Source organism: Rhopilema esculentum, chromosome 10 (assembly GCF_057945365.1).
Source record: "Rhopilema esculentum isolate cy_ngs chromosome 10, ASM5794536v1, whole genome shotgun sequence".
Taxonomy (NCBI): domain Eukaryota; kingdom Metazoa; phylum Cnidaria; class Scyphozoa; order Rhizostomeae; family Rhizostomatidae; genus Rhopilema; species Rhopilema esculentum.
Genome location: NC_142824.1, coordinates 14210373 through 14224712, shown reverse-complemented (window position 1 = coordinate 14224712; position 14340 = coordinate 14210373). Strand labels below are relative to the sequence as shown.

The window sequence follows — 14340 nt, the reverse complement described above, 5'->3', positions numbered from 1 at the left end:
GGCACTGATTGGTCAACCTTTACAGTCGTGTGCTCGTGTTTCTGATTGGCCTATTTCGATCCACAACTGGGTATATATATTTCCTAGCGTAGAGTTTTCGATCTATGTTCTGACGTTTTAAACTCTGAAGAGTGTCAGACGAAAAGCTTTAGTTTACTAATTGTTTGCTTTTTTCAAAGCCATTAAAATTGATTAGGTTTATGTCATCATTCTTATGAACGAAATAAGTTTTTAACTCTCCTTAGCGGCGGTCTCAGTCAGTTGGTCAAAAGTATTTCATGTGAGTTCCAAAAAATTCGCAGAAAGGGTGTTCTGAAAACAAGGATTCTAGGTCAAAGAATTTTGAAAATAGTGTTGCTTTTTTAATCAGTCAGAAGAAAACAAAAAAGGACAGGGATTTACTGATATGATGTTACAGATAATTTTTTAGGTAAATCAATGGCACATTGAAGTACAACAAATTTTGCAGTAGTATCTAGTCTTGTATATTGTTCTAATCCTAGATAAGAAATTTAAGCCCTTGTTTAAGTCTTTGCTAGTATGTAGTCATTGTAGGGACACAACTTTTTCATTTCTTCATAGAAAGTAAGCAATATGTTCCAATTATAGTCTTATACCAAAAAGGATTGTTGTTAAAATGAAATTAAGTGAACTCTGCTTTTTGATATACTTAGATATAAGTTTAAGAAAACGAATGGTTCTAGCATGAATTGGTATCAAAAGTTCTAAAAGCAGAATATCTGGCAGTGAAAAAATACACGCAATATATTTTTTAAAAAGGGGCACTTGTTTATACTTTTGCAAACAGGGGGGCCTGGGCCCCCGTGGCCCCCTTGCTCCGGCGGCCCTGTAGGGGGGGGGGCAAAGGACGGCTGCAGATTTAAATTGCTCTCGCTAAAAAACCTTAATAGATATTGAATTGAATTATTTTGCCTTTTGCCATTTATTATTGAAGTTGGTAAAACACGTTTCTTTCGAAAATATCTTTCTTGATGGTCAGGTGACACATCCTTTGCCGGCAAGTGGTCGCATCTTCTTTAAACAGCTCTAGCATGTTAACTGTTACTGCTACAGAAATTAAAAGGCACCTTTAGATTTATCTTGAAGACAACTTTTAAATGAAAAGTTTTCAGATAGTCTTTATGGAACTATCAAAGAAATACAACAGCTTTAGAATGTGTGAATTATTTCCTTCTGTCAGCCTTTGCTTATTTCCACTAATATAAATGGTTATATGGCTCTGAGGAAGAAATAGGAAGCTGAAAAAGAGGAAACAACCACTCTCAAATTCAAAACCAAAGCCGCGTAATCGCGGGAATAATGATTGATGTACTTTATACTGCTATTTTAATATCGATAAAACAAGCATTTTGTCTTTTCAAAGACTCAAAAAGCTGATTTCTCTTGCAAGAATATGACTGCAGGGGCACTAAAATATTTCTTGCGTTAAAATCTATTAATTTGTACCTCCTTTGGAAATTTTTTAAATGCAAAATGCTTCACTCAGTCAGAAAACTTGATAATTTTGGTGTTTAATAAGGCCAAAAACTTTTATGAGATACTCTATTGTCTTGCTACGACTTCCAGTACAGCCTACCTCTTATTCCATCTATCCTCTGTTATTGAACTTATTGAAATTATCTTTGTAAATCCATCCGGAATGTTTCTGATGTATACATTGCATTGGTTGTCGCAGATAGCAGAGAACTTGTGTATTCCAGTTTGAGGGGAGACAAATGTCCCTCTGTAACGGCCATGCCGAATAACGTTTGCGCATGTTTTATCTGTTTCAAAATTGTCTGCGTTCTCCACCCCTGTTGGACATCCTGGGAAATCTGGTATATTGTCAAATTTGTCGATGCTGTGGGCGGTTGAAAGATCCCATGTCTCGAGAATGACACCATTGCCGGGCTGGTATAAATCTGCAATAAAATAAGTTACTATTTTTTTATGCTAGAATTTTCCTTTATATCTATGGTGTGTATCAAAGTCATACTGAGTAGACATCAGGTATCAATTAAAAAAAGTAGTGTTAAATATAGAAGGTCTCATGGCTGCTACCTGCTCAAACATACGTTTAGTGAAATTATATTATTGACGTCGTGCTCTTGGCATAGCACTAATCTACTTTCAAGCACGTTCTGATATGCGGAAATGAGTTCTCTTGGACATTTTAAAGTGTCTTGCATCAAAATGCTTAGTCAGTTTTAAGATATTTTGAATCTTTGCAATAAATCCAACTTTGACACTGTTAGTCTGTTAGTGCTCATTGCGCAAACCTAGGCAATATATCGTATTACAGAAAGATAGGCACATATATAAACATACCCGTTTATAAAAACGCAAGCTAACAAACGACACTTAAAGGCGACCCTCCTAGATAACTCCTATTGAAATTCAATATCTCAAAATGAGATGAATCATTCAAGAATATAAAGTCATGGCAGTAAAATTGACGATTAAAAAAATGAAGATTTAGCTGATTTAGAATTGGCAATCACAAATATAACTTATCTTGAAGTTTGTCAGCTGAAGCTGTGGCATTCACATATCGCAAAAGTAAATGGGTAAACAGCAAAAAAATAAATTTCAATGTATTACTAATAGCGTAGGATAATTGTTTTGTTCTTTACCAGATGGCAGTGATGCAATGGCAGTAGTTGGCCTTGCAAGCAAGATAAATGTCGCCATCAACCAGAAGATAAACCTGCAGATATTTTGCTCTACAAGAAGCATTTCTTTTGATTTCTTTGGCAAAGGCTAAAAGAAAGTATGGTTGTTAAAAATAAATGGCTTTGCAATGCATTCAACATCTATGGGTCATTTTTAGGACACGATGAATGTTTGTTTTCAAATTGGTATGTATCAAGATATTCGTCAATGTCAAATAATGAAGTTTTTATGCCAGTATTCCTTGTCTTTGGATTATTATTTTCTTCATAATTTGTCTGATGATCTTTAATATTGAAATATTTACGTCCATTGGGACTTTTATGTTCGTTTGCATACGTTATATTAGAGTACATAGGTGTAGCGCCTGTAGGATACAATGAACATTTATTCCATTCCAAGCTCCATTTGAACAGATCTTGTCTCAATGAAGCAAAAATTATCAGGCAAGATCCATACAAAGCCGTCTGAATATTTTGCATCCACTAGAACCATGCTAGTGTATTGTCAGCCAGGTTCGTGGACGCCATCAATTACTGCAGACTGCAGTAATTCGCTCAAATCCTGACGGAACAATTCCACAAAATGCTTCTATATTTGATCACGAGAATGGCAGCACTCATAAATTATGTCCAAACTGAGATATGCCTCATAAAAATATACATTTAAATCCTAGATCCATCGTTAAGCAATTTTTGAAAAGTAATATAGTTTGACACCTTTACGTCTTATGCTGGCTTAAGTTAAACTTCGCCAAATATTGTCTTTACCGTGCATTTACCGTATGGATTAAACAAATAGTAATCCATGGGCCAGTATACATTCTTCTACACTAAGACAAATACTTTATCTTTTGCATAATACAAAACTTATCCAAATCCATAGTATTCAATATTGGCTAAATAAACTGCTTTTAAAAACACTGCAAAGCTTATAAATGATGAATAGTTTTGTTATCTAAAAATAGATCGGAAAAATACTAGAGATTCTGATTTCGCTATCATAGAAATCTTTATCCCCCTCAGATGTTCCCAACAAACATAGCAATACGAATTTTACTTTAGTGTTCAGAGAAAAAAACCATTACCTCATAGAAAGAAGTCCTTAGATTATTTGAAAACATCTTCTTCTTCCTTAAAGGCATTGAGTCATGGTAAATAGGCTTTCTCTATAGGGGGTCATTTGGTTTCGGCGTGATTGCTGCTGTTTCATGTGATATTGGCATCCGTTGTTGACAACTTGCTATTGATGGAAACTGTTATGTTAATCAGTACAAGGTGAGTTCATGTGACCAGTTCAAGGTCAGCCAATAGCATCGCAGTCATGGAAATCATGACTCAGCGGATTTTGGCAATTTGGGTATACCCAGTCTATTTATCATGACTCAATGCCTTTAACAGTTTAAATTAGCTTGATATAAGAAAGTGCCCTCTGTGACCAATGCTCAAAAAAGACGACTGGTGTCCTGATTTGACGACTTCAATGATAGCAATAGTAATGGTTGGAGAGTTTAAATGAGTATTGTTTAAATTTAACCGCTGCCTGGAAACCTAAATTTTGTTACCAAGTTTTAACTTAGTCTGGTTTTGCTGGTGGTATCCATGACAAGACAGTGTCTTAAGCTAAACAAACTAGCCTGTAAAAAGTACTTAGCATAAGCCCTCGAACCAATAAGGAGCTTTGGCTTTAGATCGGCAGGGACACAATCTCTTTTTTATAGATAAAAGCTTGACTTCAATGCTATAGCTATAAGTCACATGATCACTTTCTATTTGATTTACATTTGATTTCATTTGAATTTTGATTTACTGATTACACATTGTCTATTAGAAATCTTTTACAACATACAGGAAATTCTATGAACGAACTGTGGTATTTATTCTATGAATCTCTGGAATCTATTTTTAGATTGTAAAATAGGCAAAAAGTTATCAAAGCCAACGTCACCCGACAGAAATTACAGTATCTTGCACTTTTTGGCCAAATGACAGTGCTGTAAGTTTAGTGAGTCCCAGATGCATTTGCTTCTCAAAAAGTTTACACAAGCTGCCATCCTTCTCAGGGCTGACGTGAGGCACTGGAAATCTTTGTGAATAAAATTGCGATTGAAAACTATTCTTGCAGTCATTTCTTGAATTTTTTTAGATCTTTTAGTATATTTGAGGATGCTTTTGCTACATTCCGTACTTGAAAAGGAATTCATTATTTCACGAGACCCCTAGTTCTCGAGGTCCTGTGGATGTTTGCCTCCTTGGACTTCTTCCTCTCGAAGGCTCTGGTCCTTTTAGTCTAAATAATTCACAAATGTCTGTCTTCAACAAGCAATTAACCTTTATAAGCGCACCTGCTTTTCCAATAACCAATGTATTACCCCATATCCAGTATTGTCTTTTGTCTTCGTCAGCCAGGCTCGTTTTAATTATCCTTCGTGGATGATAAGGTAAATAGTTATAAATACAAAAAAAGTGTTGCTGTTTGAAAACATTTAAACTTCTTTTGAATGTCTTCATTTCAAAATCTAGGACATCAATTTCTTTTAAAAAGAAACTTTCTACTAATCAGGCACAGTTGGCTCATCTTCGACACGTAAAAGCATGCATTATTGAAAAGCAACAAAGCAAGGTCCAACTAGGATACTGGTACTGGTACATTTTAGGCCGGGATTACCTAGTTCCAAAGTAATCTACCTTGCGGAGGAACTCATTTCAAGAGCAAGCAGCGTATGCTTCCCTTCATTAAACATGGAAATTGTTTATTCTATATATATTAAAGAAGTAATTTTATTAAAAGTAGTTTGTTTATATTCGTATTATAGCTGGTAGGGAATTCGTGTATATTGACTTTTGAAAAAGAAAAAAAAATGAAAAATAATGCTTCAGCTTGCCTTAAATAACCGTACCCCAACCCCACTTTTACGAAGCAGTGGTACAATTTCTAGTCGCTGCTTATAGCGGTGTTCCTTTATTGATTTCATCTACCTCCTTCTCAAAATTCTATAGTACTGTTTACAGGCAAGGCATGATTTAGTTCTCGCTTAATCAGATTCATTTTTTACAATTTTTTAGTCCATAAGCTTATTAATTTGTTGAATTGGAATTTCAAGAACTATTAGAGTTTCAAGTCATCGCGAAAGTGTGCTAAGCATAAACTCAACCAAAATTTTAAAGTTACAATGTTCCCAAATTATCGCTGATGCTAAGTGAACTCCCAATTATATTCCTGAACCAGCAGGCCAATTTTCTTGTCTCTCATATTGTCAGGTTGGCCAAATCTCTGAGCTTAAAGTAATAATTCTGTGAATATTTGAACTCCGATCAATTTTACTATGGTATTGTTCTTGTTACAAATAAATTTTCTTCTTTCTTAATCATCCTACTTGGTTTGAAGAAAATAGTCGAAGAAATCATGACGCTATGACACAAGTAGAGCAAAAACGAAAATTAATACAATGGCTGCTTATATCATCGAGATTTCTTAGTTCCTCTGTAGCTAAAACAATATCAATTTTAAGTCAGATTTTATTCTAAATGAATTTTATCTTTTTTGAAAAAGTTCGAAAGCCGAAAAAATGAAGGACACACTCCATTCACCATCCCTCATCAATTTTCGCGGGATTGCCTCACTTGAGGGATTGCGAACTTTAGAATAATAGAATTCCGCCATGGTCTCGCGATCTCCGAGAGGATCTATGGCTCCTTGCAATACATAATCAAAGGGTCTACCCAAAACCACAGTCCAAGGCACCAACGTAGCCGTCCTCATTATCATTAGGGAAAATGTAAAATGCCTTAGGCGTAAATTTTTTGTACTGTTTGTTTGATACCATAAAAAAGGAAAAGCACAGCTTGTCAAAACTAAGAAAAGACAGTACCAGCCTGTAAAACCAACCTCAACCAGATCACATTGGGCCTTCTCACAAAATTTTGTGTCTATAGAAGATCTTGGATCCAGTTTGTTGTTAGAATAGGGTGCCCAACTTGAAAGGGGCGTGTATCAGTATAGATATACTATACTGCTATATATAACACATACAAACATGTATACATGTTGTCTTTTGTAATTCTGAGTCCTTGCTAGCTCATCAGACTATCCACCAGGTGGAGCATTTCGGGGCTGATGATCAGTATGCTCCTTTACACCTGGGTGCCCCCTCACCCCTGCGTCCAGGGATGATGCCAGCAATGGTGTATCATTGTATCGTGGTGTAGTATAGAAAAGAACGTGATGTCCACGTTCATGTGTATCCAGTTTATTCATGTAGCCTCGCCATAGAGGTATACATATATAACATATTCAACAAGAATATACTACGAGCTCACAGCGTCAATGGAGGGAAAGTGGTTAGGCAAAGAAAGTGTAATAGTGACATAAATATATGCATGTACAAATAATTGCGTACTCATATATAAGTACAAGAGCGGTGTGCTTAAAGATATTTGGGTTATTCAGAGTGTGTATAGTATAGATATACATTGAAATTGTGACATCGATACATCGGCATATGTATATACAAACAATCGTGTGCCAAAATGTGGGTATAGGTATTTTGTGAATATAGATATTGTGGTTCTTCTGCCAGTGTGTATAGATATATTATTTACACAATATTTAACAAACCATCTTCCATTGTACGTTCTTCAACTGCTGCACTGAAAACGCCACTTCCTTTCGATGTTCTTTCTGTCACCTTAAATTCGTATATGGTGTATTTCTTTAATTCAGTCACTGTAGACCCGCGATCTCCCACCGAGCCTATTATTATAGACAGCCAAGGACTCAAGGTACCTGTTTTTATCTTATATTGAATCTCAAAGCCAACGCCGATTCCATTCCAACGAGTCAAATCTGGAAATATCCGCCATGTCACCAGAATTGACGTAGATGACTGTTTTACTGCAGCAAGATTTGGTGGCGCTACATCAGGAACTGAAATCGAAATAGAATAGAAATGCAGATTGAATTTAAAGTTTATTGATACAATTTGCAAGTAAGGGATGGAAAGATAACCTTTTCTTGCTTTTTGAAACAGCTTCTCAACTAAAAGGTTACTTTTTATTTACAATGTGCCGAACGTAACCCCTTTTTTAATCCAAAGAAAAAATTATATTCTTGAATTTTTTCCATTTCCAATTAAAAAGCAAATATAGTCAGTTTTCCTTGTTTTGTCAAATTTTCAAACGATGGATTTAGCTCTCTGTTTTTCTGCCTCTTGCATATTATTGAGCAATATATACTAGCTGTTGATCAATGCTTTTAAAAGATATAGCAAATATTAAGGGCAAAAAAGCAAAGTGCAAATTTTTCTGCAAAAAATATCGTTTTTAATGTTAAGCTCACCGTCTTCATCTGTTTTCTGTATTGCACCTGGCGATATAATATTGTGATCAGCGTTGCTAATTTTACTTAAGTAATGAGGAAAAAACTCAGGGTAATCAGTGTATTTGCCAAGCCCTGATGCAATCACTGTTTGTGGCAGACTGCCAGTTACTGTGATTGTGTGAACATTGCCTTCGTCTTCAACTTTGTAGTAGCGAACTTCATGATTTGTTGTATAAGTCCAAGAATCAAATGACGGAAGATATGGAGCTGAAGGCAACGGGATTGAAATTTCAGTAGAATTAATTATCGCAAGTACTAGAGCTGGTATACTCATGGCGGTTTCATCACATGTCCTCAATCTACATAACAGTGATATGTAGCCTGAAATTAGTGCTTATACTGAAAAAAGGCCAAATCTTTTGGAATGACATTTTCAGGAACTCGCGATCAAAATAACCTTTCCAATCTCATTCTAGTGTGTATAAACCCTTTTTCAAGTAAAAAATACATAAATTTTACAGCTGATTTCGGCGTGGTAACTGTTTAAGAGTGTCATATTGGAGAATTTGCATCTCAGATAACGACAAGTTTGACTCTATTGATTTAGAGTAGTCAAAACATCCTCTGTCTCTGCCTTACACACCATAAAATTTCTTATTAATATTGGGCAAATCTTGACAACTAAATTACTAGAAATTTTGCGCAGCAAATGATTCACGCAGTTATATCTATCGAAAAAACTATCAAGAATATCTCACTGATATTAAACAGCGAGCTCTATCTAAAGGAAACATCTTTGATCTTGCATTTCGTTTAAAGTAAAGGCTAACCAACAAAATCAATATATTAATCGTAGATATTGGAAACCTAGATGATCAATTTTTAACTAAAAGTTAAACTTTTATTTTGAAATGGTAAAATCATTACAAATTCATCAAACAGTGATTAAGAACTTAATCATGTTAACTTCACTCTGGGCTTTATAATGATCAAAGATGAATAACTAATCAAAATCCTTAATACGAAAGTATTTTTCTTGATATTGCTTTAAACTGAAACGTAACTGTTTCCACATTTCGTGAATCTTCCTATTGAGAGCTTGTTAAATGTTTTAAACCAAAAACTCTTCTGTTTGCTTGGATATTTCACTGAACTGGAACCTACCTATTGAGTTATGCTCTATTAGAGAATAGGAAGAAATGCGAGAAGAAGTAACAATAATGAATACTGAAAGACCCAAAAGAGAGAGGTAGTAGAAGTTATGTAGATGAGTTTGGAAGGAAAAGGAAAACTTTGTATAAAGTTTGTCTATGGTCTATGGCTTGTGTTGCTGATTCCTCCCAGACTCCTAATCAAAATCCGATGAACAAACCGGTCTTTAAATTGTAAAGCATATTTCCCCAAGATGATGAGTAGTTACCGCTGCCAACTCTATGCTGAACTCTTATGTAGTCGCTGCCTACTCTTTCCGCCATAAATGCTTTGATCGGATAAAAAGTGCTTGACGACAACTGGCCTGCATCCATTTCTACCGACCTCAGATCCGAATAGCTATCAATGAAAAAATATATTCTGTCTGTAATTATTTAAAGATTGTAAAACTTTACAATGCAATGAAACAGAATTCAGTAAACCCGCAACCTTTTCCGTTTTTGCGAAATGATCATTGCCTGTGCTTTATTCACAACATAACCACTCAGATGCTTTAGACGTTCTCTTTAAGGTTGAATATCATACATGGCCCCTGTCTTCGAATTCTCAAATTCACATCACATCGTCCTTAATCAAATTTTCCCATTTCAGAGGAAGGTGTACCAATGTTGTTACATTTTCGACCTTGTCGACTTATAATGATGCGTGAGAAGGCTTTGCTCATTGCAATTAAACTGAAGGACTAACATTTTGACGTGAAGTTTTGAGTCTAATAACTTCACGTATGTGCTCCAGAGGGCATAAGACTTCGCGATTGAAAGCCCAATGGCGAATTCAGAGTTTACGCAGGAGGATTGTCACCTAACCGAGCTGGAACAGGTATAATTAAAAGATAAATCAAACAAGCCTCTGAACCCTTGAGTTTTTAAATTCTACCAAAACTTGGATGATATGAACCATTTAAAATTATTTCCGGCCATTTTTCACCATCAGAATGTAAAACTTGATTGCTTAACTATCTTGACCCAAATACAGGTGCAGAGTGCAAAAAAATTTCAAATATCAAAAGATAAAACACTGATTATGTAGAGACATGTCTTTAAAAGTATGCTTCTCAAATCCCAAGATTTAAAATAGGAGATAGTAAAAGGATGTCTGAAAGTTCCTCTTGATAATATAAGCAATTGAAAAACTGGGCCTTCAACGATAATTGCACTTAGTGTTTAAAAGTTTTTCCTGGGCTAGAACACGTAGATGATAAAATTTTCGATAACGTAATGGATGGGTACTACAAGTTTCGGATGGACACGGAATTAAATGGAAATTTGAAAAATATCTTTAAAATGGAGGTAAATAGGGCTAATACTTTTTGTTTTTAAAATATTCTATCGTCCAAAGAATGACCAAGAGCATAACAGATTGTGGACAACACAATGGAGCATGTCATTTCACATAAATAAGATATTTAGAGAAAGAAAATGCTGTTTCCTTCCTTTTTTGGAAAGGAGTTTCGGTTTAGGCTTTGAACTAGCTATAATGTGCGTTAAAAGTCTTGGAACACCAACAGCATCTTAATCACTGATATTGACATTTCCCCCTTCTTTTTCCTCTAACAACTTTGGGTAACCCATCGAAGAAATATCATCTTTGAGCGTAGCTTGCAATTTTGAAAGAGGATGGGTGGGGTACAAATCAAACATTGTTTTTTTAATGGCGGTAACTTTGACATTTCTATAGACGTGAATTGGAACAAGATCGAGAATTGACTGAGACAGTTTGAGCGTTTGAGGTATTTTAACCAGAAATTGTAACAAACTTACTCAGCGATTACAAATGTTCCAAGACTTGATTCGATGTTGTTTTTGGTGATGAAAAATTCGCAGATCTCGTTGCACCACATTTTAAGCTTATAAGCACTATTTGAAGGCACTTTGAAATATCAATGTAGCGCAAAGCGTAGCTGTGACCAAAGCTCTGATACTGATGTGGATCAAAAAGGGTAGATTTGCAAGTAAATGATGCTGGATTCTTTGGGTAATTTGGGTTGTTGCTGTACGCATATGACGTTGTATATAGTTTGGAGCCCATTTGAAAGCTCTCATACCCTTGAGCAATCAATCCAGTCCATTTAAAATGCGCTGAAAAGATGCAAAAAGGTAAATAAATAAGTTGAAAGGTAATCTTAAGACTTTATTTAAATATAATTAATTTATTCTAAGATATAATTAATTGTGAAAATGGGTAGAAAATTGAAAAGGCCTTTTCAAAACCTTAACCAAAATATGCCTTTGCTGGGCAGATTATAACTACAGGCAGCTTTTCTTTGATAACTGTATGTAACGGCCTTTGCAAGCTGAAATGTTATGCCGGTACAAGGATTGATGACAAGCATTTTTAGAAAAGTAATGAAGCAATCATTCAATGTCAGACATATGGGAGATGGGAGAAGATTTCAAAATTTCAACTAACAAATAAGCACCATATCAACCAAATTGATAACACATTGTCTAATATTGGCATACACGATGCTAGATTTCCAATTATTGCTTGGAAATGAGATAAAATTGGAAAATGTGTCAGTATTTCGAATGGATTTTAATTTTTTTTTAAATTTTCATCAGCAGTCATTTCAGACCTATTTGCATAACTAGATTAGAGATATCTATATTTTCATCATTTTTATACATTTATGAAAAGACCAGAAATGAAAAACTTGTCACAGACAAAGCAGTAAATCCCTTGAAAAGCCAATACTAATTTATACTCGTTACAATGACTATTTAATACGACTTTTCATGTAAAGCAGTACAAATTTTAATGATAGAAAAACAAAAAGGCAATGCCAAATTTTATCTCTCTTGAAGAAGTTTCCACATTTTTTCTTGTGAATTTTAACAAATTTTTTATTAAATCTCTTCTTTCAACTATGTTGGAAAATAATACAAAAGACGCATGGTTATCATAAATACTTAAATTATAGACCACGAAAAAAACAAATAAATTCTTCGGCAAGCTATCGAAATTGCATTTTTAGGTACAAAAGAGAGCTATTTGTGAAGGTGAGAAAGACGAGAATTCAACCGCCTCCCCCCCCTGTGGAGATTTCTGCAGCCCTCTCTGCTCCCCCCTTCCCACGTTGCGGCCTATTAATCATTGCACAAAGTTTGATTTGTAATCGAAGCTTACTTTTCATTCCAGTTATCATTTGTTCGTGCATTCACCTCTAAAAATTTTGTAAATCCATTTGGGTTCATCTCGATTTCCAGACGACAATTTGAGCTGCAAATAGCAAAGAATTCGTGCTTTCCATTTTGCGGCGAAACAAACACTGATGAATAGCGTCCATGTTGATGGTTTCCGTAACGTCCAGAGTATTCGAAATTGTCTGCATTTTGAACGTATGTTGGGCAACCTAGATAGTCGGGAATATTTTTAGGTTGTCAAAGCTGAATTGGCTAGAACTTAACCACGTTTTGATTAAGATACCAGAATTTTGTCGATAGAAACGTGAAAGGGGATATTTTTCTTACTAATAAATAAAGAAAATTAAAATTAATCAGATAGTTTGAAGAAAAAAATGGTGTGACCTTACCATATTCTAGCATGACACACTGTTTCACCATATTGCTTACAACAACCCGAAGAAGGAATTTGACTCAGTTTAACTAAGCCTAATCTTTGGCAGGTTTTTTCAATAATAAGTTTTTTCCTGTATCTTTAATGCAAAGTAAAATAGCTAATTTTTGGAAAAATTGAATGCAATATTAGATCAAATAAAATAGAAATCATAATCGGTCATAAGGAGTTTTGCTTGCTATTGTTTTTTTGTCAATTGAACAGTGAATAAGTGACTAACCGTCGAAAATGAGAAATCCCATTTCACAATAAGAAAGGGATTAGTTTTTAATTATTGTGCCATCTCAGCTCTAGCTTTTTGTATATGGTTTCTTAAAAATTGAGCACTTCTAATATCTTGAGGCACTCGAACAAATACTGTTATATCTAGGGGTGCTGGAAGCAGGAAGGAAGGGGGACAGGTTTGGAGCACAGGCCTCAGAAAATTTTTTAGACCGCGGGGAAACAAACGCAAATGCGGGGAAACGCCCTTTTTGCAAAATTTGTTCAAGACCTTCGTCTTGGTTTGAATGAAATGGATTGCCATCTAATTAATTGACGTGAAAAAAGTTTATGTTCTGCAACTGACAGTTTACCTACACCCCAATCCCCTTGAGTTTTACATTGTTTTTGAACAAATCTCGAGAACGATATTTTGGAAAAGTTGGGAGGTCAAGACCCCCCCCCCATTTCCTCCTTGGGTACGCCACTGGAATCAGCAGCAGTCATTATTCTTAAAATGCACATTGGGCTTCAAGAAGCCCCACATTACTTAAAGAATGAGAACTGTTTGCAGATCAAATGCATGAGGGTTGCTAGAAAAAACACAGTCAAGTTCAGACAGACTTTTTCTTGTAGCAACCCAGGAATGGCACAGCTGCTTGAAATAACTCCAGAGCCCCAGAGCTTAAGAAAAATTCCATAGCTCAAGTCTGATAAGCTGATAAACCCTTGTCAGCATTGATAAGCTTTACTGTATGTTCGTCTGCAAGAAGTTTGCTCAGATGAAGATTTGAAGCATCAGGTAACAAAATCTCATGTTTACAAGTTGTAAAAGGTCTAAACAAAATGTGTGCTGCTAAGAGAAGGCGAACAGCACCAAATTACTTTGCAGACTTTGTGTCATACTGCTAAACTCAAACTGACACCACCAATTAAGGTGAACTTAATGGTTTCCCCCAAAGTGGCTGATGCGATAAGCTAATTAACCAAGAGTTGCTTTGATCAGGAAGATATTATAACTTTATGAACATAAAAAGTGCTTGATTACTTGATAAGCCTTACAGAATATCAGGTACCATCAATTGGAAGTTGGTCTGTACCTCCGACCTCATCAAACTGCCTACTTTGACAGAAGAACATTAAGAGCTTCCCACATAAAGCAAAATTTGTAATAATGAAGTTGCTAAACTAATAAAGAAAGTAACAAATATATAAATTATTTGTTCAATCATAGCTTCGAAGAATGGCATAAAGAATGCCTGTCAGAGCTGCACAAGTTATTGCAATGGTACAATTCTTTTGCATTTTCATCTGCAACTACAAGTCGTTATGTTTAGCACAATGTAGCGTGTTAAGTAATTG

At 35.3% G+C, this 14340-nt stretch overlaps 1 protein-coding gene across 1 annotated transcript; it reads right to left on the bottom strand.

Moving 5' to 3' along the window:
• Positions 1-62: 62 nt before the first annotated feature.
• On the bottom strand, positions 63-3887 carry LOC148959428 (uncharacterized). The gene is made up of 3 exons (XM_089110410.1): positions 3758-3887; positions 2634-2760; positions 63-1922 (listed from the first exon to the last, which is right to left on the bottom strand). The coding sequence occupies exons 1-3, from the start codon at positions 3812-3814 to the stop codon at positions 1594-1596; spliced, it is 513 nt and encodes a 170-aa protein (XP_088966536.1). The 5' UTR covers positions 3815-3887; the 3' UTR covers positions 63-1593.
• Between the last annotated feature and the right edge of the window lie 10453 nt (positions 3888-14340).